The 26,963-nt window shown below is 41.8% G+C and overlaps 1 protein-coding gene across 3 annotated transcripts; it reads right to left on the bottom strand.

Moving 5' to 3' along the window:
- Positions 1 to 513: 513 nt before the first annotated feature.
- CAPRIN1 (cell cycle associated protein 1) lies at positions 514 to 26,963 on the bottom strand. Of its 3 annotated transcripts, XM_053944755.1 has the most exons (19): positions 26,748 to 26,963; positions 26,245 to 26,450; positions 17,862 to 17,924; positions 16,595 to 16,681; positions 14,794 to 15,032; positions 14,598 to 14,680; positions 13,396 to 13,533; positions 12,775 to 12,827; positions 12,603 to 12,689; positions 8,067 to 8,222; positions 7,871 to 7,979; positions 7,379 to 7,440; positions 5,906 to 6,016; positions 5,234 to 5,383; positions 4,926 to 5,076; positions 4,048 to 4,242; positions 2,956 to 3,056; positions 2,486 to 2,549; positions 514 to 1,809 (listed from the first exon to the last, which is right to left on the bottom strand). In XM_053944755.1, exons 2-19 carry the CDS (start codon positions 26,446 to 26,448, stop codon positions 1,745 to 1,747), a joined length of 2,118 nt encoding a protein of 705 aa, XP_053800730.1. In that variant the 5' UTR covers positions 26,449 to 26,450; positions 26,748 to 26,963; the 3' UTR covers positions 514 to 1,744. The 3 variants fall into 3 exon arrangements, with proteins under 3 accessions (XP_053800730.1, XP_053800732.1, XP_053800731.1); XM_053944757.1 differs by lacking the exon at positions 5,906 to 6,016; XM_053944756.1 differs by lacking the exon at positions 26,748 to 26,963 and having other exon boundaries at positions 26,245 to 26,543.

Below are 26,963 nucleotides of genomic sequence, written 5' to 3'. Positions count from 1 at the left end.
CCTTTCCACAGGTAGGAATTATTTGATGAGCAATACTTAACAGAGAATATAGCACTTTTCTTCTCACATGTGCTATAGAATGCAACAGAACTACCAACACCTCTATGGAGGCAGCTATCAAAATATTCTCCCCACTGCAGAGAGAGTGCATGTGCGCAAAAGGCAGGCACAAGTGATTTCTCCAAAGATTATACCACAAGGATGCAGTAAAACTTGAATAAGACTTGGTATTTTCCAGCTCCTAGGCTTATGCCATTTCTTTTATACATCGCTGCCTTGATGAAGAAAAAAGAAAAAAAAAAAAAGGGAAAAGTCCATCACAAAGAAAAGTTTCCCAGAAGTCACAGCTAGTAGAATAAAAGCAGAAAAACAGAAGGAGGATTTACATCTAGTCACGAAAAAGAGACTATTGGGGAAAAAAACCAAAGAAAGAAAGGAAAAAAAAAGCCTTATGAAATGTCACCCCATCATATTGAATCAGTTTCAGCCGTTGAAAACCAGTGTTCCAGGATACAATTTTTATAAACATGTTTTATTTATCTTGCTTATACCATTAGAACTGTAACTGCTGGCTGTCATTTCCCTGAAAAGGGGAAATCAACTCAAACACAGACTGGTGCTTTTCAAAAGACAGCAATTGGAAGGGCAGCAGCAGCGGGCATTTGAGATTTCTTAAAACCTTCAAGGCTGCAGGAAAGACAAAAGGACATGTGACCAAAAGTGTTATGATTATCCATTAGGGATTTCCATCAGTACCGGCATCAGTTATTTAGGTGATAATACAGCAAGGTCAAGTATTAGTGACAGACAATGTGCAAGTCATAAGGAATGATAGAGAATACCAATCCTTACAAAAGTCATTGCTATCAAAGAAACTTAAAAGTGTTTCAAAGAGATATCTAAATACTTCACATCAAATATACAGTGGCCATCCAGATTATAGCTCAGGATTTGTTGCAAAATTTTGTCCAAGTGCCAAATCAAAGCCTTTTTTTTTGGTTTTTTTTTTTTTTTTTTTTTTTTTTTTCATCTTGTCTCCTAAAAAAAATTAATTACACAGTTACATTAGCAGTTATGCAAGCGCTCTTAACTCCATAGCCACAGGAATCAGGGCCCTGGTGATGAGGAGTGCTGCAGCTAAGGGTGCCTCTTCTTTATCACAAACTGCCTCTAAGCCCACCTGTCTATTCAGGGCAATTGCATCACTACACATCTTGAACTGTTCAGTGCTTCAATTTACTAAGAAAAAGCTGAAATGCAGTTGTTCTACCAAGCCACACTTCACCTTTTCCATCCTTTCATGGGAACATTTAAGATTTTTTAACTGCCACCACAGTAAATATTTATGGATTTGCAGATTTTATCTGAATTTTGTTAAATCACTTTTAAATGTCAGAAGTGAGTCTGCTTTTTCCTGCCACTTCAGTTAACCATGGAGATTGGATCACCCTGAAAATTGCCTTTTTTGCTTTATTCTTAGCAAAGGTGAGGAATCTGAATCTCATGTGCAAGGCTCAAGATGATGCTTAGGACAGAACATGCAGAGTAAACGTTGTTTCGTTCCTTTCAATATCCAGGGAATATAAAGCTGGCAATTGTAGTCCTGTCATTATGGGTAATGAAAATAGTCCCTTTACAACAAACTTCCTGTAAGGGAGAACAAATAGATAATAACTCTTCTGGTAACATGTATTGTACACTGGCCAGCGTGTTTTTGGCGTTGAACGGAATCCTGTGAACGTGTTTAATTCACTTGCTGAGCGTTCATCTGAGGCATCCCTCTGTTTGGTCTGGGGGGCCCTCCACGACCTAGAAAACACAAAAAGGGGTTGAATTCTGCAGGAAATCTGGTTAGTTTCAAAGTAGTCCTAAATCTTCTGGTCTGAACTCAGTCAGACTTTGCTGTGCTTCCTAAAACATGCTCTCAGCTTCACCACAGCCCAGTGTTGCACTGAACTCCAGAGGCCTCAGCTCCACACCTCAGGGCTTTCAGGACCAAGGCAGGGACAGAAGCCTTCAACACTGAACTCCCACGTGGGGTTTCACAGATGCAGGGCACAGCCTTGAGCTGCCCTCACAGCAATGTCTGTACTGAGACAGAACAGTCTCATCATCAAAAATGTACTAAGAAAAAGACCTGAGGAAATGTGATGAAAATAGAATTTAGAAGCTTAACTATGGCCTCATTATCTCTGTCAGGTTTGTTTCCCAAGGCTTTCAATAATAAAAGACAGTGAAGTAAGTTCTATTATATCTGAATGTCAACAGCAATTGCTGTTTTAGCTTCTTTTCCAAGAATTCCTCATTTAACAGCCAACTTAACTTCCACCACCAGTTCACAGGATCCCAATAATTCAAGTCAGCTTATTCTTAACTGTGAGCTGCTGGGTAAGGAGTGTGGTTGCTTTTTAAGTGCAGAACTTTAAAAGTTGGCTCAGAAACTTCCACTCAAGCCAAACCAATTATTCCCTACTCAGGAGATTACCTCTAGGAGCTCCCCGAGGTCCACTTTGTCCAGAGCCACGTTTGAAATTTTGTTGATATCCATCCTAAAGCAAAGAAATTTAGAAAGTTACAATATAAAACCTGGGCATTCTGTTATTAATTGCCAGCAAAATAAGGACCTTTTAGAACAATGTGCACTGACAAAACACCTGTAACTTCAACATGCAACATTTTATTAGTAAAAAATAATCTTTAAAAAATAAATTCTTACTTCCACTAGTTCCTAGCAGCTGTAATAAAATGTGCAGTGACAAATGCTCTCTCCAGTTACAGGATGTGTTGCTCAATATAACTAAGAAATATAAATAGATACATTTAGTGTTCAACTTTTCCAAACTACACAGGGGTAGTTTGTCTTCCTGAGCAATAATAAAGTAAGTCCCAGAGGAAGATGTCACTAACAGCTCTGAGTGCATTTGACAGGTATTTCCCTCCCCACAGGTAGCTTACCCTCTGGTAGTTTGAGTAATCCCGAGGAGCATTGAACTGGGCCTGTGTGTAGCCACTGTTTGGAGTGTTGGAAAAGGACGGACGGTAGCCATCGTATCCCCCTACGGAACAGGGCACAAGTCTTTCACTTGAAAATCAAAGCAGCACTTAATACTTGACCTGCTGCTATAGAAAGAAAAGCAGCAACAGCATTTTACCTAAACCTTAAAAAAATCCCATCCATTTAGCAAGGGCTGTTTACCTGCAAATGAAGCAAATGTCTCCAACATCAGAGCTAATATATCACAAGAAGTGAGAATGAACACCTGGTAAGGACTGGGAGGAGGCAGATTTCAGTGCATTTCTCAGAGTAACCCAAAGTTTGTTTTACAGAACATTCAGTTCTGAGCTAAACATGATCCTAGGTAGGCTCTAGATGTCCCAGCTGTGATTACTGCATTCACACTCCAATCAGCTGTATTTTTATTGCACACGTTTCTTCTCTACTCCCCAGCCACAAGAGGGGAAGAGAACATGGAAGTCAGTACCTGAGTCCCTAAGTAATCCCAGAACACCTGACAAGGAAATCTCTGTCCTATTCTAACATAAACCTTTTTGTAACACTGACAGCCACACGTGTAAGGTCCAGGAATCATAAACATTCTCTTATCTATCCAGAACTACACTATCATTCTTCCATTCCTGTTAATTCCCTTGGTCTAGTGACTTTTCAACTCTTGTGCTCCTGTACTTCTACATAAGCCAGCCTATTCTCATTCTGATGAAACATAGAACTACAAAATACACTGTGGAAACACTAAGCATTTTTGAAATACCAACTTGCATCCAAATTCCTTGCTTGATGGGCGGGTATTTCTGCATTTGCTTATATTTGCAGTAGATGCTTACTATTGTATTGTAATGGAGTCCAAACACACACTTAAATTTTAAGTGACTTATCTACAACCAATAAGACTTTTACTACAAGTTTTGCTGTCTCACAGGGCTGCTACCCCAGTCTCCCAACAGCAGGTCAGTTTAACACTTGCTCTCCTGACCCAGTGTTCCCCCCAGGGCCAAGCAGAGCTCAGAGGGCCCTGCAGAGCTGCTCACCTCTGAATCCGTTTGCTGGGCCCCTGTAACCGTTCATGAGGCCCCGGGCCCCGCGGGATCCCCCCCGGGACACGCCCCGGCTGTTGTAGTAAGGCTGGCTGTTCCTGGGAAATCCAGTGCTCTGCTGGGGTGGCTGCTGGTGATTTCCTGCCACTTGGTGACTCTGGTCCGGGGAACCGTGGTAGGTACCAACCACTGCAGGGGAATCGAGGGGAAAAAGAAGTAGAAAAGTCTGGGTTTCTTTATGTTCCCATGTATCTCTCTTTAAACCCAACATTCTGTTACAGAGGAAAAGGATGAGGCTCCTTCTCCTTGTTTCATACATCCAGTACTTGTTAGCACTTAAGTGGAAAGTGAAACAGTGCTGAGAGAAAAACAGCTCTGGACGTAGACTTTTATTGTTTTAAGTTGCTAACCCGGAAAGCATTTTGCCTGCTGAATTCAAATAATTTATCACTTATTTCAGCACAAGATTCCAGGCCTTTGAGACCTTACATCAACTTTGAGAAGAAATCCATATTTGCTCTCATTTCTGGCTTACTATTTCCTTTACAGAATGTCACCTCAAATTGCACTGTTTTTTAAAAGCAACCTTAGCATCAGCAGAGCCAGTACTTCACTCTAGTGCCTGCATCTTCAGAATAATCCTGTTCATTTTTCTTTTTTTTTTTAATCCATATAAACCCAGTCAAGTGGCTTAACAGCTGAAGTAATATACTGAATTTCACTCCCTGTTGGATATTCAAACCCTGACAGAGTAACAAAATCTGGTACTGCTCAGGGGAAAGGTCTGCAAGGGAACCTGTGACGTATTTTGCTCCATCATCTAGGACTTCACAGACTTATCACCTGCTCTACCAAGGCTACTAGAACTTTACCTGTCTGGAGTTGTTCTTGCTGGAGATCTGATTGTTCTACTTGGTGAGGTTGATTGGAGAAACTCTGGTTGTAACTGGCCTGGTACTGGTTTTGCTGCTTAAGGGTTTCTGGCTCATTCACAGGAGGAACAGGTGCATTCATGTTGAATACCTGTAAAAGCAGAAATTCAGTTTTACAGCTCTGTAAAGAAGCATCAAAATCTCAGAAATGTGAATAACCAAGGACTATCATGTGTAGCTGCATGACTGATTCTACCATAAGGAATGAGCACCAAGCCAAAGGGATCCAGGACTGATTTCCTACTCACTGTTTGCATGGATTGGAATGGAGCTGCATTGACATTGATTCCGCTGCTATGCAAAGGCTTGCTGGATCCAGCCTGGAACACCTGTGGCTGGGATGCAGTGGGAAGTGATGATGAGGATGGGGTCTGGTCTGCATTCAGGGACATGGAAGCCTAATAATTAAAACAAACAACATATTAGCAGCTTTTGAGGTACCAAAAATTTAACTTCAAGAACTTTGCTTAAAAAAGAATGGCAATGCCTCAGCTTCACCTCTACTAATGACTGCTTTCTGCTTCAGCTCAACAGCCTAATTCACAGCAGCATAATGAGAGGAAAAACCTAACCATCTTCTCCCTCATTAACTTGAAAGACAACTAGAAAAATCTAGAGGGAGGGAAATGAAGAAGTTTCCAGGCTAACTGCTGTGAAAAAATAAATCCCATTTCCTAAGCCAACAACACTGATGCTCCCATGGTGATGTTGGCATGCTGCATCCGACTAAACAAACAAGCTTCCAAATGAAAAGTCTTGCTATGGAGGTCTTACTGGTCATAGGCTCAGAATTTTGAAATTAAGGGGAACTGAAGCACCCCTATCAACTAAAAATAATGTTATTTATGAAGAAACATAGACTAACATTTGATGCCACCTGCAATCAAGAGTTCTTCCCACCCCTGTGAAACCTGACTTGCCTGAATCTGGTCAATTGATTCTTTCTGTGGCCGTTGCTCTGCTGTGTGAGAAGGCTGATACATGGGTTGGGAAGCTGTATATCCCTCACTTGTAGAAGAAACCAAGGGAACCTGACAAAATAAACCCCAAAGCCCCCAAAAGTCAGCTGACGCTCACGCAGAGTTTTGTAAAATGTATCAGAGAACTCTGGAGTGGATGGTACTCTCTAGTCTGTGAGCCAGCACGTCTTCAAATCAGTACAAATTAGTTACTTTTTAATCACCAACATTCTAACACCACACAGCTCCAAGCTCAAACACAAGTGGACAAGGGCTGGCTTCCAATGGCCTGAATTTTACATTTTACAAGCTCTGCTCCCACACAGAGAATCCAGGGAAAAGTCCAGCCAGCAAAGCAGAGCACCTTGCATTAAAGGCTGTACTGAGGAGTTTAAGAGGCAATGGATAACAACTGATGGGGGTGTTCACATCACACTGGAATGTTCCAAAGCCAAGAGTAAGTTTAGCTACTGCGCTTGCAAGATCCTCGAGATAATCACTGGCAGCACTGGTTGAGGTAAGGGAAATAAGAAAAAAAAAATCCATTGGATTAAGTCAGGCATCACCTAACAGCAAAATAAAAACTAGTGCAGGGAAAAAAAAACCCTCTGTCCAAAAAAATACCCAGTCTACTCCTACAAGACAACAAAACTGTGGAGAGCACCAGCACTCAGGAGGTACATACAGAGGAAACTCAAGAAGTAATTCCCTTGCTCCTGTTTCTTTATAAATAAGTGACTTAAACCTTGCAGACCTAATCTGGACAAGCCAAAGGAAGCAATTTATCCTGCCTGTACTGTGAGATCCATCATCTATCCAGATTTTTTTTTGGTTTGCAAATACCTACAGGGATCAGACCCATTACTTAGACCAGCAGAGTTCTCAGAGATGCCACACATGCTTAATAAAAAAATCTTTAATCACCAGAAAACTGAAACATCTTAACAAGGAAGTGACTCCATTTATGCAGTGCAGAAGCAAGTTTAGGAGATCCCACTTAAAGCTCAACTGGAAACAGCATTCAACTCACACTGACTGCTCTACAACTCCAGGGTAAAATCCCAATCCAAGCAAGTGGGAACAATCAAACAGAACACAAACTCTATATAATTAATGCATGAGATCCACTTGTGCCCTGACACTCACTTGAACAGACACAGGCTGCCCTGTAACCAAGAGAATTTGGCATATCTGTTACAAATAAGTAACCAACTACCTGCTTCCCACTACTGGAAATGTGCAATGTCTGCAGAGACTAAAACTAGGAACTAGTAATGCTTGTCAGCAACAATGGAGATCACCAATTTCCCAATACTGGAACTTCAGCTTTTTCTTAAGAGTTTCTCATGTAGTTAGGAAATAAATCCTTTTGTAACTCCAATTTAGGCCTAATATCAAACTCAAATCCAAACCAGAATTTACTAAACATTTTACCTGTGTAGCTTCTGGTTGCACAGGAACTTGGGTAGGCTGGGCAAGTCTTGACTCAGCATGAACTGGGGGAAAATAATTTCACTTATTACACAGTAAAATCAAACCTTTTAGAGAATAACATTATTACCTGCTCTGAGCACTTATGTGAAAGCTGGTCATCATGAAGATGATGAAGCCTTAAGCATGGCAAAGCTATACTCAAATTACCAGCTCCTGTTTCCATGCAAAGAACATTTTTTCTAGTTGTCCAAAATAATCCAAAGCAAAACTAAAGAAGCTTTAAATGTTCCATATTTCCAAGCAAAATCTATAAGCAACTGAGAACTGGAAGTCTAGAAACAGTACAATCACATTTCTGAGAAAAACACACTATAGCAGGATTGTACTATTACTTGTGGTGGCCTTTTTATTATGCAGCAGCAACCGAAGCATTTCTAAGAGATGACTTGCAGGTTTTGCCAGTATTTCTCTTTAGGATTTACCATTACAAACCTGGAGGGCAAACCATTTGGGGCATGTCCAAACTCTGTGCTGGGTTCATGGGCTGTGCAGATACAATGGCAGGATCAAGCGTTTGGTTCTCAAATTCCAGCATTGAGTCCTGTGGAGGAAAAAAATAAAAAAATACTAAAAATCAAATCCACACTGCTGTGGGTTAAACAGATAAATGTTTAGAGCACAGCAGTACCTGCATGAAGTTGTAGGGGCCCTGCATCTGTGCCATGAGGTCCTGTACTCGCTGTCTCCTGACCAGGGGGTCTGCCTGAGCCACAGCAGTGAGCGCGTGAGGTTCCGGGACGGGAGGAGACGTCGCCTGTGTCTGTTGCTGCAGGGAATTTACAACCTAACAAGAGACAACAACCAACTGCAATTTCAGCTCAAGGCAGCACTGCACTCAAGTGACTCAGGAGTTCTTGCATTTCTGGCTATTGCCTAACTGGCTATGGATGATGGAATTGCTGCAGTGGTGTTGAAGGACAGTATTACATCCTAGACAGGTCAGTACTGTGGCCAGCTACTCATCTGAGCACTCACAGGATTACAGAGCTCACATTCTGCTCTTTTTTCTCTCCATCTACTCTTTTCCTCATAAAAAAAGTATTTGTTCAATAGTACAAGGAGTTTTTTAGAGCAGGATTTGAGGCAGCAATTTATCACCAATTGGCAATTTCAAGGTAGTAGGGGAAGAGTAATTTTCAGAAATATGCACAAATGGGTAACAATTATTTTCTCATAGCTTTTTGGTAAATATAAGTGGAGTTAGATTTTTCTGGTCCTTCTTAAGACTTCAAAGTGCTAAATCTTCATAGCTACTGTTATCCTAGCTCCCTGATTTACTGTCTCAGGAACAGCAGGCAGCATTGCATGACAAGGATTGCTAGACAGCACCGTGAGGGAACACCAGAAGCCCAGAAGCAGAAGCACAGATCAATGAAGGCAAGAAAGCTCAGATTTACCAGGCATATCCCAAAGTGGCAAACATCAACAAAGGAACAAGCTGCAACGGGCCTTCAGGTAGCACCTGATTAGACAGCAGAGCAACCAGCAAAGCTGGACACGGGCACCTCAAACATCCACCAGCAAATAGTTAGAAAACAGACAGTGACAAAGATAGTCGAGCTGCACTTTGATGGCCCTAACCAGTCCCTCACCTGCTCTTTAGGCAGCTCCTGCAATCCACAAGTGCCATTTTCAATGTCAACAAATGCCCTTTAAAATATCATTGTCTCTTATCATTACTTCTCTAATTCAATGAGCTTCTAACATTGCTAACATTCCAGATAAACAGCTAAGTCTTAAAACTTAGTTATACAGGATATAAATTAGCATACAGGCCCCCGAAAGTTCAAAATATTTATGTAAAATACCTGATTTCTTATTAGAACTGCAGAAGACAGATTTCTGCATGCACTCATGACAATTCACAAACCAGTCCTATAACAAAGGTCTGAACTTCAAGCCTCACACTGCCACTATCCACCCTCAAAGCCTGCACATTTCTTTTTAATTTCTCCAAGAAACCTACAGCATCTTCCAGCATTCCTACTGCCTGCCCAGATTTCCAAATCTTGTTTGTCCATAGCATTCTGCACATGCAGTTGCCTCACCAAGTTCAATGGCTTGTTCCTTGAGCAAATCCCAAACAGGAAATCTGAATAAAACTAAAAGCTAACTACAACCAACAGTCCTCTTTGAGATCCACTTCAGACCCAGATCACCACTGGTAGCAAACCACAGAGAGGCAATTTGACAATTCCCATGAAAAAAACACCCTGAGGCAATCCACACCGGAAACCAAGCACAACTCTGGTCTATCAAACAGTCCCTGAATTTCACATTATAGACTGTTTCCAAATTAAGAATTAAGCCCTGTGAGTAGAAAAAAATTATCTACAGCACATATATAGACCTTTTGCACATGACAAAGTTTAAAAGTTGAAGAAAAAATGCAAGCCAGATCATCAGGTGAAATTTGAGTGGTAAAACCAGGAGCTACTCATCTCCTGCATAATTCTTAGCAAAAGTACTCTCAGTTATTTGAGCACTACCACTCAACTTATGGAGTCTAAGTCATTCACAACAACTCAGTATCTTCAAGACAAAAAGAAGAGTTGATAGAAGCATCAAGAACCCACAACAGTGACAAAAATATCCAATGTTTTCCTTTTCCATAAATAATACAGCAGTAACTTCAGATGGTATTTCATATTTTACATTATCATTTCCAATACTCCTTTTTGGATGTCAAAAGGAACAGTTTAGGACCTATTCCTTCAGCCTTATTAGCACTACCAGGTACTCTGACCAAGTACAATCACAGTAGGGTGAAACAACTGAACAAATTTCATGTTGTGTGAGGTAAGTTAACCTTGTCAGCACGCAGAGCTGCCAGACACAATGCAGGGAGACTGACAGGGGACAGGGAAAAAAGAGAAGGAAAGGTAAAACCACAAGTTTAATGACACCACAAACCAACAGAATGAACTTGTATTTTGTCAGTCTCAGAACAGTTTTCAATTCTACTCAAAATCCATCCAACCAAAGTTCCACAATCTAAGACACAGAGAACTTTGTGTAAAACCAGAGTCAAGCATTAATTACAGAAGCAGCAGTTTAAAAAAATGAAACCCCACAAAACAACAATAAAAAACCTCCATAAGTACTATTACCAATAAAGGACATCTTCACCAAAATTAGAACATCATATAATCCAAATACACTTGGAAAATTCACAAGCAAATTATATAGTTTAAAACTGATGGAAGGAACTGATTATTTAGCTTAAAACTGATGTAAAAAAAAAATCCTTGTGAAGACAGCATTACTTTTCATCTAGAAACACACCACAGAAATCCTGACTGTATCACATCTACTCGAGGGTTACTGAAAAAGAGGAGTTGATGATATCCTCCCCCTTAGTGAACAATTACAGAGATCTTCTGAGCACATGTTCTCTTTCAGATTTCAAAATTCACAGCTATCAGTGTACATTCTGTGTCATGATCTTACCAAAGCACAATTCAGCTGCATTCACCTGAGAAAGGAGCTAGTGGTGCCAGGAAGAGTAATTTTACAGGCAGATATCCTCAATTTCCCTTTCTTGTGTTATAGCTGAGAAAATAAAGTTCTTTATTATGAAGAAACAGGCTTCAACTTTATTTTTTTTCTAAATTATTCCCTTCTACCATGTCCAAGACATTGGGACAGAAAGGGCAATTGAAGTACAGATTCTTAGTATTGTCCTAAGAAAACAAAGCTGATCCAATTCCAGATTCAGCTGACTAGGAAACTATGAGATTCTGAAATCTGTCTGATACCAAACTACAGCCTGAATTATGTCTTCATCCACACTCCTTATATTAAGAACTATAGAGAACTGAACCACTCTGGACACCTGGTAGAAACACAGATATAAAATGGGTATAACTGAAGCCAATCAATCATTAATTTTAAAATACTGTGCCTTCTAAGAGTACTCCAACCAAGCATGACTTTAATGTGTGGGTTTGGAGGGTTTCTTCAGTTTGTTGAGATAATTCTTAAAACACATTCAGTAGCGGGAGTAGCAGTGATAATTTAATGGTTTTTAAAGTAAGTAAATGACATACTGTGACAAGGAACTACCAAACTCCTTCACATACATGGCAAAGCTGTCTACTCAGCTTTAGAAGTCTCACACTCATCCTCAGTATTATTAAATCTCTTAGTGGTCTTCAACACTTCAAAATAGGAATTTCAGCCAGACTCAATGTAAAACCAGCCAGATTAGTTTATCAGATCAAAACAGCTGCTCTATTTTTTCAGCACTTCACAGGATGAAGAACACTTAATCCACTCCTACACTTAAAAACAGCCAAAGGCACCAAGAAAGTCTGAACAACTGACCTGCAATTTGCTGCTGCAGAAGGCTAAAATAATAAAAAACTAACTCTCCAGCACCTGAAAGAAACTGCTTATACTTGTTTTTACCAGACAGACACAACTCAAGCTCCAATGTACCAAATGGGGGGCTTGTCCTTTCCCATACACGAGGACCACAAATTCCAGTGCAATAAAATCATGGACTTGTACATATAGCAAAGCCTGAGTGTAAATCCCCAAACTAGGAATGGATCCCAACACCAGTGCACCAGAAACAGCACAAGTGAACAGCCACTCAAGTGCAAAGGAGTAACAAGTGAGATACTTGAAGAGCTGTAGTTCTGGGAAACAGAGACGTACATACATACAAGCATATTTTAACATCAAATGAGGCACATAAGCAATCTGGAGTAGGTATTAGTTGAGTTACTCATTTTCAGCTCCCTCTCCAGGGACCTGTGCTTAATGAAAGCACAACTACACCACACTGTCAGCAGCTGGGTAGATAAACTTTCAAGCTCTACATTTGCAGCTAAGTTCTCCAAAAAGAAAAAAGACTTTAAAAAGTCTTTAAAGTCTTCTTAAGCATAAGACTTTTAAGCCCTGTTTTCCCAAGTAAGCCACTAATGAAGAAAAGCAAGTTCTCTGCACACTTAGACTAAACAGGTTTTATTTCTTTTTATTTTAGGTACTCCTGAGCTAGGTATGCAATTAAAGAATTGAGTAGCGAGTCCAAGTCTACTTAAATAAATATGTTCTTTTATATACTGGGGGAGAAGGGATGCAATACTAACACCTATCATGAATTGTGAGCCAGCAGAAACAGGGATTGCAATTTTACCTGCAGTACACAAGATCTTACCTCAACCGTTTCAACTGTCCACTCATCTACCTGTTCCTTCTCACTACTGCTGAACTGAGTCTCTGCCATGAATTGTCTGTTTACATACTAAAATAAAAATAAGAAAGGGTATGAAAGTAAAAGTAAGTGGCATTGAAGGTATACAAAATGACAGTGTTTCAGTGAATAATACCTCAGTTGATTCAACTTCAGCTGGTTCAGTAAATTCTTCTGCTGGATCGGGTTCTGCAAGAAAAATAAACAAACCATTTATGTGGGAAAAAGCCAAATTAAAAAAAACCCAAACAACAACAATAAAGACCCCAACCATCCTCATGTTATAGACCTAGAAGATACAAAGTTAGATGAGAAAATCATGTCTCAGAATAAAGAAGCAAAAAAAAAAAAAAAAGGTGTTAACAGAGAATTAGTAATAACAAATATCCTCAGAGCTTTGAAATAAAAAAAAAAAACAACCCACATTAAATTCTTGCTAGGGAGAGTTATGTTCAGCTATGCCTTCTCCACAAAAAGGGAAAAAGGTCCTGAGTCGTCTTAAAATTGGATACAATATTCCCAAGTTTCTTAAGTATGCAATCACATTGTCTGCTTCAGAAACTGCTCCCTTCTAATTCAGTTTAAACTGGTGGGAACCACTGAAAAGTGGGAAAAGCCTCAGGCAGCCAGAACTTTCATCTTGGATGGTTTCAGTGCTAGAGATGAACACTGCATTTGCAACTTAATCACTGAGGACTGCAGAGACAAGACAGAACAACACAGATGTGTCAGTCACAAGGCATTTTCCCCTTCTCACCAGCCTCTGCTGCAGTGTCTTCTACTGCAGGTGCAGGTGCTGCCTCCTCTTCCTCACATAGCCCATTCTGGTGGTTGTGGGTGCTGTCAAAGTAACTGGTCTGAAGAATCCGTTCAACAATCTCCTTCAGTGCTTTATCTGGGAAAATGGAAGAGAGAAACATCAGCATTACCTCAGTCCTCATTATCTTTTTCTTCCTTCCTTCACAATGATTTTATGTACATTTTATGACCCTTTTGCTGGGAAGATGTTGCTGCTCCAAGCCAGTCCATGAACACTACTGGTCCAGGATTTCTTCTCTTACTGGGTCACATTCAATAAATGCATAAATAACCCACTGTCATTCAGAAAAATCTGAAGGGCAAGAAGGATCTTTAGAATACATGTAACTCTTAAGAAGCTCTGCGAAGCACCTCACAGTGAGGTCAAGTCTATGAATTTAATTACTAGACTTTTATTCCTGTTACTTAAAACCATTACTATAAGACAATTTCTTCCAAAACAACTAACTGTCAATAAAAATAAATCTACACAGGGACACAGGTACAGGTGTGTACACAGGTACACGCATGATTCATGAGGGTTCTTCCCCTGAGGTGAAGTGGCTCAGAAGAGCATTTGTAAGCAAAAAACACATGCCCTCAGTGCCTCAGATGAATGCTGGGGCACTTTAATCCAAAAGACATCAGCCCCATTGGCAAAGCCTAGGCCAGGCATTTGGGAAGAATGTGGGAATCATTTCCAAAAAAAACAGCCTGGCTGGCATGGTCACACCCTGATCTGCAGTTTATCAATGAAAACAGTGCAAAACCACAACACTTTTTGCAGGAGCTAAGTGGGAGAGAACATCCCACTAAGGAAGGCCATGTCAGTGTATGTATTACGCTGTCACCTTGTTCACACCCAGGTTTGCAGAAAACACAGAACTGTTACTGAGCACCACCAGCAGCAGAGTACTGCTGAAATAGCAGGAACAGACTGAGCTTCAGTACTGAGTAATGCTGAGCCAGTATAAAAAAATACACCACAGACTGAGTACAAACTCCACAAGTCACTGTTACAGTCCAGCTAAGAGCTGAGAAAAAGTAGTTCCTCTAAGACCTCAGAGATAATTGACTACCCAAGTTCTCTTCTATCAGATGTGTGTTTTAGTTCAGGCACAAATTTAGTGTGCTGTCTCTTCATGCAGAGACTGTACTTACAGGTTGTTCCACAAACTGGTTTTTCCTTCCCTTCCAGTAAGTCCCACAGGTGAACAGATGCTTGCTCATACTGCTCATTCAACCTTAAAAATTAATTAATAAGAGTTAATTTCTTACTGAGTCTTTAAATTACCATACTAAACACACTGTTAACTGACTGACAATTAGAAAGAGGAGCACTTTGCTGTAACCCTACCTCATGTTCATGTCTCGTTCAGGGTAAACCAGCTTATAAAACTCATCCAGCATTGTCAGTTCCTCCTCTGTCAGCACTGGCACCCCGTTGGATCCTTGTTTGAGGTCGCTGCGCACTTCATCATCACCCAACTTCTCCAGAATGAACTGTAGCTCCAGCACAGTCTTTAAACGCTTCTGCTCGGCCTCCTCTCGCATCAGCTGCTCCCTACGAGCTGTCTTCTTTATTGTTTTCTGGATCTGGAAGGGACCCAAGGGAAAAACAGTCTGGAAATGTCTTTAATTGCTAAGAAAAGGTACAGTGGAAGGCAAGGGAAAAGCCTAAGTGTTGAGGTCTTCCATTTGCAAAGGCTTGGGTTATCCAGATTTATCACACTGGCCACACAGAGAGCAGGAACAGAGAGGTTATTCACCATATCCCATGAGAGTAGGAAGCATTCATTGGAACTACCAGGAGATCAGCTTAAAACAGATAAATAAAAGTACTGTTTTTTCATGCACCACAAGAGGGAACTCACGGAATGTTTTGCCATGAAAGGCTGGGGAGACAGACAAGATCAGCAAGTCCAAAAAAGGATTTCAACAAGTTCTTGGACATGAGATCCCCAGTCCACATCCCAGAGAAGAAGCATGTGCATCCACTGCAGTATTCCCAGTGCGAGGAGCATGGATGCAAGGAGGGAGAGGATGACACATCATCAGCAGCCTTGTGCTCTGCACTGAACCTTCCACAAGGTCTAAATGCAGCACCACTCTGAACCTACAGGATGTTTCTTCCACTCTTCATCTTAATCCAAGCATCCAGCATCCCAAATTCAGCAGGAAATGTAATATTCTCTTCCAAAAAATCTATTGTGATGGTAACTTTCCCACTTGAAACATCCAAATTTTGGATTTAAAAATCAAAGACGTATCTTAAAATCAACTAACTGCAGTCAGGAAAAGCTACAACCAAGTTTGAAAGCAGAGCACCAATCTGGTACTCCTGCATTCACTGGCTTGTCTTAGCAGTCAGCTGACCAGGGAAACACTTCAGAACAGACTTATCCAGAAAAGGACGTTCTCCATCACTAACATTCCATAAACACAGATGGAACTGTGATGCCAGAAAATAGGGAAACAAGTTGGCTTAGTCCTACAAATTAATTTACAGCCACAGCCTATGTAGAAAGCAGTTTATAAAACAAGGATGCTGCTGCTCTTCAAATTATCCCAGCCTGTTCACAAGCTAACTACACTCCTTAGAGCAGTCAGCTGTATTAACATCCACTCAATCAATTCCTCCAAGGCTGCTGCTCTTTCCAGAACTCCCAAATTTTTAGAATTTAATTCCTGATTACAGTATTATTCTGCATCCTTGATAAAACACCAATCCAAAAGATTACCTATTTCACAGTATCCAGTTAATTCACCCTTTACAAAAACAATATTGTCCCATAATGTAGTTTCAGATTGTATTACCAAGAAATGAAAACCCTATGAAATCCGTTTAAGAAAATGTTACCAATGGCAGCAAGTGACCATCTTTAATGTTGCATGGCAGATCTGGTTCAGTGATCAGTATTTTCAACACTTGTGTTGTGTCAGAAAATTACACTGTTCTTGTTTCCATACATTTATGTAGTACATCAGAAATTCTTCAGAAAACCTGACATTAACTAATATTAAAAACTAGAAGAAAACAGTCAAACATCGAATAAATCAATGGCAATTCATCCTTGTAAACAGAGGTGACTACTGCCTCAGTGGAAGAGTTTAAAGTGTCTGGATAACCCACATGGCAATGCTTGATCTTTACTTACATCTTGGCTCAGAGCCATAAAACTCCTCTGCAGTTCCTTAGCAAATTCCAGATTATTTGTCACTTCCTGGTATTTTGACACCGCATCCTTAAAAAAACCCAGAAAGACCACAAATGTAAACCATCAGCAACAGAACAGAATGTATACTTCCAACAAATAAATTCCCATATTTTTTAGTTCTGAAGTGAGACACAGGATCCCTGATTGGGACTGCAACTATGTTAAGGCAAATTTAGATTTTCACTGCCTCAGATATCAAAGACTTGTATATGTCCTTGGGGCCTCCAGTTTCTTTAGATCTGCTAAACATACATAGAAATATGCCTTTATGTGCTCACATGGATGATGGACTGGTTTCATGTTTGGCTGCAGCCAGCTCCTGACAAAAATTAACAAACAACTGGGAGAATGAGGGAGAAGAACAATCTGGCAACTCAAAACTTCTCAAGAGTTTGAGAATTAATGCATTGTTATATGAAATCAGAATATACAGAGCATAATAGCCCCTTCTCCAGAAATCTTTGCTTTTGCTATCTTCTTAAACCTAATACTCTGATCTGCACCAAAGCAAACTAAATTCCTCAACCCATTTGGTATTACTGAGAAATTACATCAAATCAGGGGGATATGGCTGAGACATTTACATTCCTGCTGTGACAAAATGATGCGTTTCTCCAAACCAAGATTATTTTTATCAAGCCTGGTAGTCAGGCTTCATAAAAACCATGAGCTTCCCTCCTCAACATGATGTCAGTTCTCTATAGTGGTTTATCTTCACAACAGGCCATTACAAAATAACAGTACACAGATCTCTGATATTTCAGTTTTCAGCTGGCACAGAACTACCAAAGTGAAGATTAAATCATCCAAGAAATCAAGGGAAGCACTTCATTCTTTTAAGTGTCAACAGCTACATTAGTTGGAGGGAACATTTTTGTCCCTTCACTTTCTCAGTGTTAAAAATCATCAACAAAACACTGTTGATCCTAGACTGAGAAGATTAATTGTTAAGGATTCGACTTCACATAAGACTGAGCATCTGGTAATTTCGTGAAGTATCAATGTCCATGTTTGCACCATACAGCTGAATTTAAATTGATACTTGCTTTTTATTTACAACTGCAAAACTGCTGCTGAATCAATTTCTGCAATAACCTACTTTAAGAACCAGCCCCAAAAAGGAGATAGGCAGGAAAAACTCATCACCACAAAGATAACAAAACAATTTAGCAGAGATCTGGTTAGGATTTTTTTTAGTTGTTTTTACCAGTTGATCTTGATTCAGACGTTCTCCCTTGTTCATTCGTTCCTGGTAATCATCAAGTTTGCTCTGAAACAAAAGAAAAATGCTGTTACGAAGAGGCAAAAATCAGTTTAAAGTTTTTTTCTACTTGTGCTAACAAAACTATGCACTGTAATATTAACACTACACAGACTGTACCACGTTACACAAGCACATAACTGTCCTGCAGAAAGTGTACATGAGAAAAACTGTCTTCTGGGTTAAAACGCAAGTATTTTCCCAAGAGGTAAATATTTTTATCTTGTTTATTTGGCTATTACAGTATCTTCGTGGCTAGTTGGAATTTCCACAGAAATTCACATTCCTCCTAAGGGAACAAGCACTCTCAATGCACAGGTCCTTCAGTCCAAACACCAGAGAGCTGAACTGAGGGCTGAGGTAGAGCTTATCACAATTTTATCACTACAATACCAAAAATCTGACTGCAAACCCCCACTGTCAATGCTATTAAAATTCAGAACTGTAATTCTCTCTAGCTCTATCACTTAAGATAGTTGTAAAGAATTTTAAACAGTTTCTAATCCTCTGTGCAAGAATGCCCACCAACACAATTCATATTAATAGCTCTAAAATAGTTTTTGTTCAAGGGCATTAGGATGCTTTTTCCAAAGGAAGAAATTGAAAAAAGAATCATTAGGCTACTTTTCAACAGGAACAGTTTGCTCATCTGGTTAAACAGAAACCACACAGAAGAGTGGCATCAGCCAAAAGCAGGTAAAACTCCTGTGTGCCCCAGTGACAGATTTTACAGGCTAACTACAAAGGGTCTGCAAAAGGAAGCAAAGCCCCTAAGGATAACACACCTAATTATTATGCTGTTTTCACCATTTCTGTATTATCACAAATTACTGTATTTTCAATGAATTTGCCATTATGTAATTAAAAAAGTTATTAAAACAAATCCTTAACAATTATCTTCCCAATCTAGGATGACAAAACACAAGAAGCAGGAGAACACTTAATTCTGAATGTCAAAGAATCAAAACCCTGATGCCACCACTGTCTCAGGGTTTACATTTGCCACTGAGTGATACCTTGTTTGGTTGCTGTTGCTCTTCATTTCAGACTTTTTAGTTAAAACACTTTACTGGTATTTTTCTAGTTAATTCAACTTCTATGCTCAGTCTCAAACTTTTGGAAAGATCAAAGTCTGTGGAACAGTTTATCAAGCAAGCTCCTCTTCTGAAGTATTTGATGCCCATCATTATTTCCTGAAACCCTATCACCCTTATGAGGCTTGGTCCTTTTGATGTCATTTTTGGTGCTGGATCTTTTCAAGTCCTCCAGGTCAGATAGAACATTTAACTACTTCACCTTCCAGTGTATCAGAGCCATCAATGACCTAGGCAAAGTCAAAGCAAGAACTTGCAGAGCTCCAAAAATATATTACTGGGAGTTTCATGCTGGGGACAAACTACATGGTAACAGTTGTTAAATGCAGCAGCCACAGTTCAGAACAGATCAAAAAAGCAGCCCTGGAGAGCATTTGGCACACTGCAAATCTATCTCAACAGGAAGTAAGGTCAGGTTACTCTTCTCCATCCTGATCTCAGAGCAGATGATGACACGCTTGGACAATCACAGGACAGTCTCTTGATTTGGGAGAGTGTGGCTGAGCTGTGCAGCCGAAAGGGAGGTAAAAGAACTGAACCACTGCAGTGCCCCAGTGCAAAGCCAGGTCAACCCACACCTCTGATGGCTGAAATCCTAAAGCAAAGGGGCTTTGCAGACAAGCACATTTCAAAGGAAGTTCCTACTTGCTCAAATCACCGGCCCCCCTGCTGCAGATTACAATTCCCTTGGTCACCCTGATGCAATTGTTTGTGAGGCTGCTCAGTAAATAGACTGCAAACAAGAGCCAGCTTGAACAGGGTCTACAAAAATGTACTAAAACAAATTCTGTGATCCAGTTTCCAACACAAACCTATAAACAACAACAGTGAAACAAAATGGGTGGAATGCTGTAATCCAGAACACTACTTTGTTTGACTTTGCTGAAAAAAACATATATTGCAAAATTACACTGGGAAACACTCACAGAATCCATTTTGGTGGCTGAGGACATAAGGGAGGGAAGAGGCAAAAATACTCTAAATAACTACATTTTTTCTGTATACTTTTTCCATGCATGGTTGGTCCTTTCAGATTAAGCTATTGTAGTAACATACTGAGCAATGCACAAGGTTTTTCTTGAATGGTCAAATACTCTTAGGTCTAATGTAAATGCTTTGCTTATTTTTATTGAACTAAAAAAACAAGGGTAATGTGTCTCTTTCTGTTAGGAATAGAAGAAAAGTTACTTGTCTTCATATTTACTTCTTACAAAATATTCCTGTTGGGAAGGTAAAAACAGAGGAAGGAAAGCCCTGTCAGCTGCAATGCAGAGGACAAGCCAATGTGCATTTAGTTAAATGTTACCACAAAGATTCTGACTGCCAAGTAAGCATTTTTCTATTATTGCAAAGACACTTGTAAGATCCAAAGCTGCATTACACAGAAATATTAAGTAAAATGCCTTCCTTTTTAATCTGCACTGACAACTAACAGCAGTCCAAGAGCAGCATTAGAGCTGTAAAATAAGAGCTGCAGTGAAATTCCTGCTCAAGAACCTACTGCACTGCCTGCAAGAGGGGAAGACTCTTCATCTTACCTCTTCTTACACTTCACCCTCACTCCTCAGACAGAGATCTCTGAGCATGAAAACCAAACCAGCAGGAAAAAAAAATCATCCAGTGGCAAAGTGAGCACATGAATTGTGTATTGAATAGCTCATGAGTCAGCAGCTCCCAGTTCTGCAGGCAGCAAGCCACTCTGCTTCAGCTTTTTCCACTGGGATACCTGAAGTATTTTGGAGTTTCCTGGGGAAAAAGCACCACTAACAGGCTCTTGGGACTGTGGTGTTCATTGCTTAAGTATGCCCTGAATTTTACTTTAATAGGAATCCAAAACTGAGTTACTTTATTGCACTAATAGACAATTCTCTTCACATCCTCTGAATTGTCTCAAAAACATCATCCTGAAGTGGAAACAAAATCTGCAGTTACCTGGCATTACCCTCCAAACCTGCCTGACCAATGAGCCACCACTTCCAGTGCTGTGCTGCAAACTGGATCACTGGAATCATCAGATTAAAAATAACCCTTAAAAAAGGGGGTCAGGAGCAGGAGGGAGGCTCTATATTTAACCAGATAATTTCAGTGCTATGGTTCTGCCAATTACAGCAGCACAAGTGTGCACAACAAGCTGCAAGGGGACAAGGTAGCCTCTGCCAACAGCTGGAGTAAGTCTTTAGTAATTCAAATTCTACTACAAGGTAAGAAAAGATGGAAAGGACATTCTAAATTTGTCTCCTGAGGCATCTCAAAAACGGAATTAATGTTTTTGACAGCACAAAAGCAATTACGATAATCCAAAATTTAAAACAGCTGTGTAGTACAGGTTGCATTGAAGCCAAATAAATGCCTAATAAAGTTAAAAATTAGAAGTTTATTAACCTGTTTTACATCTCTGCATTATAATTTGTCTGTCCCCCACCATCACCTCCACACTTATTCATGACTTTGCAGCTAAAACTGCCCAGAAATGACCAAAAAACCCCACAAACCAAAACCTGTCTTCTATTTTCTCAAAAAATCTAGAAAAAAATCAAAAAGGTAAAACACTTAGCAAGGAAGTTGAGAACCTCTCAAAACCCACCAGTGCTGAGAAGCTGTTTCAGTCCTGAGTTAGAACCAGGAAGATGGAAGGACACAATAACAATACTCCAGAACACAAAGCATTTACAGGTCTTCTGTTTAAACTGAATTGTTTTTTTGAGTAGCAGTAGTAGATATTCTGGTGGGTGCATTTTTCCCCACAGTCTGGGAAGTTTGATGGTTTAGAAAAAAATATCTGCATAATTTATTAGTTTTTAAACAAAGGACAAGGACACATCAATTCTGAGACTGCAGTTTCATGATCAGTTAACTCCAGAGGCTGAAAAAGCTTTCAGTAACCAGAGTTAAGTCACAGAAGAGTGGAACCCCAAGTTTTGGTGACTTTAAAGATGCTCTTTCTAAATCACCACCATACAGGATTTCCTATAGAAACACTCAGAATTTACAGAGAAGTTGACTACATTTTGCTCTACACATAATTTTTGTTCCAAAAAGTTACTTTTACAAGTGAATTCTAGAACACAAATATGTCTCTCTCAACACATTCTGTGTGTCTTTTTCTTCAAACAAAAACCATGATCCAAACCCCAAAGCAGCATCTGAAAAACTGAAACTAGAAGATGTTTCACAGCTCCTTGGATTCATCATGCATCTAGTTAACTGAACTTACTGTGAGACAATCCCCATTCTACAATAACCAGTTAAAACCAAACCAGACCAGCCTGAAACCTCAAAGCACCAACCACCACAAGATTTCACATATAAACTGTTTGGGTTTTCAGACCTGAAGCTTGATATCCAAAATTCCTACTAAGAGAGGTTTCAAAGAAAGATTCAGGCTTGTAATACACTGCCTGAAATGAATTTTACTATTTGCTCCATGTTAAATCTCCAAAGATTAATTTCAAACCAAACCTCCCAAAGATATGTTCTGGAGCCACTCACAATGGCCCAAATCATGGACAAGTGGCCCCATCCAAGTGGCCCAAAGCATGGACAAAAGCACTGAGAGAGCTGCTACCAATGGGTAGCTTCAAACTGCCTGCTACCAGAATAGAAAACTGATCCCAGCTGGGAAATCCAACATCTTACTGAACCAAGTCACATCAACTTCAAATGTCCACCTGCTGCTCTGTGAGAGTTCTTGTGCAGCAAGGACAGCAGCACCTGTGAACTGCTCATTTTGCACCCCAGCCAGGGTTACACTCAGGAGGAAACTCAGACAAGCTGATAAAGTGACAGCAGCTCAAGTTACCAGGCACAGGGAATATGTGCCATCTTTCCAACTCCAGACACCAAGCTCACATCAAGCTTTAAGCTCACATGTTAGTTACCCTGTGAACATCTACCCATCCCCTAATTCACGTGTTAGCAAATTAATTATTTTGCCCCTTTGGCAGGACATTTGTTTGATGAACTGTTCTTACATGGCTCATGCCCTATTACACAAGATGAAAGCAGAAACAACTGGGTTTTCTTCATTCAGCCCTGAAACAAAAGCAGAGTTTGAGCTACATTCAATCGGCTTAAAACTTGGAAAGGATGTCCTCCTCTAAAAACAAAAGCCAGAAGAGATGGGGAGAAGGAGAAACTGAAGGTGAAATATTTTCTCCCAGGGAACGTGGACAGCTGGCAGGATTCTAACCCCAGACACCTGACAAACACCTGGAGGAGTCCAGGCAACTTCTAAATGAACTAAGCTTGTCAACATAAACTCGAGCTGAACATCTGAAAATACCCCTTTAATTACCCCTTTCCATGCACACACAAATATCTTGTCATCTAAGAACAGAGGACAGCATTCCTATCTTTTTCAAATACAAAGAGATGAGGGGAACACAGACGTTTTCAGGCCATGTTTTCACATTCATTTCTGTATAGCAATTCAATTTATCCCAGTCCCTTTTAACAAAAGAAATACTCATTCTTTCAAAGGAGGTCACATTTAGAAAAAGAAAATGAAAGTTTAACTAATAATCCAGTGGTTTTAGTTTATACAGAAACATTCAAAATAGTATAGACCAGAATTACAAATATTATTTCAATTTGTATTTTGGTAGTCACATTATTTTATCCTCTGTGTTTAGAGGTAAACATGACAAACTTCACTTCAAAAATTCAAATTTCTTTAGGAAGAATGACCTTTCCTCTACTAAAAGCTGCACAGTCCTTTTATTTAAAACCTAAGATGGTACCTCTTCCAGAGCAGTAATTTTTCATCCTTCAGAAATGTGTGTCTTAAGTATTTATTTGTTCATTCTGTGACACAAAGCTCTGAAAATCATCTCTACTGGCCTTCGTTAGCAGCTGCTGACAAAGAAAGGATTAACTGTCCAACTGAGCACAAGTTCCCAGTCAGATTTACTGCATTTCTCACCCACTCCTGTCTGTGTAGTTTCCAGAACAATTTTACTTTCTGGATGGTTGGAAAAATTAAAAATATATTCTTGTCCAAAGATGCAAAATACAAGGAAATCCTGATGTGTACAATGAGCTTTGTTTTAAGACACAAAGCATGTGCTGCTCTCTTTATTAAAGGACATTATTTACTACAGAACTCTTGGCTCCCCCACCAAGGGAGAAGCTCAAGGCCACAAATGAGTTCCTCTGCTTTAATACACCAAAACCCATTTCTCTCATGACTTTTGTAGTGCTTATGAGTCCTCCTTCAGGAAGTTCCAGAACTTCAGCCCATTAAGACTTAGGAATCTTTGAACTTTAATTCATCAGTGAGAGAACACAGAGCTTTTCCTTTTTAAGCCCCAGCACTTGCCTGTTCTTTAAGCCCACACTGCCCAGCACAGAGTATTCAAAAAATAAATGCTTTCAATAATTTTCATGGAACCTCTACCAACAAAAGCCATGTCCAGAAAAAAAAAAAAAAGGGTACTTTGTCCCCTGTACTCACTTGCTAAAATGCTAAAACTCCACTCAAATAGAATGGAATGGCTAAGGCAAGTGTAAATTATTTAAAGGTAAATAAAAACACTGCTCCCAAGGACCCTCACACCAGTAACACTGTTTTATCCTCTTGATTACTCCCAAGTACAGAACAGGTCAGAACGTTCACTTGCTAAATTTGGTTTTTAAAATACATGCTTTTAACATAATAAAAAATATTTCCAGAGGATTTTTGTGTATGTTGGGTACAACAGTTAATTTTCAAACATTTTTTTTTTGTATTGGAAGAACCAGAGACAGAAAGATCTGCTCTCTTTCTCGAGCTGAGGACCAGTATTGGTTGTGCAGATATTCCTGTGTATTAATGCACAGGAATGTATGTATAACTTAATGTATTAAGACAGACATCTTGTCCTTTCTACACACAATAGACAGAGAGGAAAAGCTCCTCTGATTCTAAAACTTACCTAAAATGTCCTGGCTTGCTGCTTTTTGCCATGTCATTTCTAAAAACCAGGAAAATCCCACACCCAGTTTTGAAGTGGGAAGCTACACTGTGCACAGGGTATTTATACAGTGCATTATTGACACACAGTCTATTATTTATAGGTAAAGCACAGCTTCTCTCCTTTACAACCCACCTGTACAGACTAATTTACTGGGAATACTTCCACGCTATACAATATGGAATACTATGAAAAATATCAAAAGTGACAGTTAAAAAAAGAACAGTTATTGTGCTTTTCACCTCTAAAAATAATAAAAGATTTAGGGCTCTAGCACAAATATATATATATTTTTTTTTTGTAATTTTAGCTTGGCACTGTGGCGTTTTGAGGCAAGTCTTGAGGCTATGTATTAGGTCTTTTTCTGATGGACGCCTCGTGCTCTGGAGGTTGTAAAGCCCTGCGAAGCTCATTTAATCTGCCACCACCGAGAGGGTGCAAAACATGCCACAAGCAACCACGACAGCATTTTGCTCTTGTGCCACAACTCGAACCGTCCAAGCACCAGGGACTGAGTAGCTGCTCTTTCTAAAAATAACCCGTGAAAGGCCGCTTGCAGCTGGGCTCAGGCTCCCAAAGAGTTGAGCTTAGGGCGATGGAAAGCGAGCGGTGACACTGGGGCGGGGTGGGGTGGCCCCGGCTTTGTGCGGGCGGCACAATGAGCTCCGCCGGGGAGGCCGGGCCGCCGCCATGTTACAGCTCCGCGTCCATGTGCCCGGCACCGGGGGCACCGCAGACTCTGCCCGCCCGTTCCGCCGGCCACGGGCACCGGGCGCGCTCCGGCCGCCGCACGGAGCGGGGATGCGGGGAGCCGAGCCCCGGGATGGCGCGGCTGGGAAAGGCCCCGCCGCGGGGAACAAAAGGCGGAAGGAGGGGGAAGGGGAAGGGAGCGGCGCCGCCGAGGGGGCTCCGGGGAGCCGGGGCGAAGGGGGGTCGGCAGCCGCGACCCCTCCGGGCTCTGCTCCGCGAGCCGGGGGGAAACGGGGCCGGGTCCCGGGGCGGCGGGAGGGCGGCCGGGGATGGGGCAGGGGGACCCCGGGAGGGGAAGGGGACAGGCCGGGGGAGCGGCGCTCGCCCTTCTGGAACCTTCCAGCAGGCGGCCTCTGGGGGCCACACCGGGAACAACCCGGGAGGGCTCGGCGGAGGGCCCGGCACAAGGGAGCGGAAGGGAAACAGGCCGGACGGGCTCGGGGACAGGGGCGGCCGGAAGGCGGGGGACAGGGCGGGTGGGCACCCGGGGTGGGCTGGGGGGGGGGGGTGGTCCTGAGGGGACGTGGGGATCACCTTCTTCTTCTCCAGGTTGCGCAGCTTCTTATCGATCACCCCCAGGATCTGCTTCATGGCCTCGGTCTGCACCGTGGTGATGTTCACACCCGCCGCCGCCTGCGGGGCGGCCGCCGCCGGGGCAACCTCGCTGCCCGGTCCCGCTTTGCCGGTGCTGCTGCCGGTGGTGCTGCTCGCCATGGTGCTGTTGGTAGCCGAGGGCATTTCTGCGAAGGAGGGAGGGAGGGCGGGAGAGAGACAAGAGAGCGGAGAGAGCGGCGGGCGCGTCACGGGGGGAGCGCGGACGGCGGGGACGCGCACGCGGCCGCGCGCGCACGAGCCGCACCTGCCCCGGCGCGCGCGCGCCCCCCCCCAAACCCGCCCCTCCCTCGGCGCGCGCGGGGCGGCGGTCACGTGACGGCGCGGGGCGGCCGCCTCGCGCCCAACGGTCATTTTCCCTGCACGCTCCCCTTCCCCCCCCGCCCCGCTCGGGGTGTCCGGAGGGGCCTTGCCGCCCTCCTCACCCTGTGCGCCACTGAGCCCGGGGGGGACACGCTGCGCTCTCTCTCGCTCGGTAGGAATGGCCGCCTCAGCCACGCTCCAGCCCCGCCGCCCGCGCTGCTCCTGCTACCACGGGAGAGAGAGAGAGAGAGAGGGAGGGAGAGAGGGAGGGAGGGAGAGGCAGCGGCGGCGCGCACGCCGGCGCGTAGAGGCGAGGCGGCACGGGAGCGCGCGGGGTC

Source organism: Vidua chalybeata, chromosome 6 (genome assembly GCF_026979565.1).
Source record: "Vidua chalybeata isolate OUT-0048 chromosome 6, bVidCha1 merged haplotype, whole genome shotgun sequence".
Classification (NCBI taxonomy): domain Eukaryota; kingdom Metazoa; phylum Chordata; class Aves; order Passeriformes; family Viduidae; genus Vidua; species Vidua chalybeata.
This window is presented reverse-complemented; position numbering and strand designations above follow the sequence as displayed.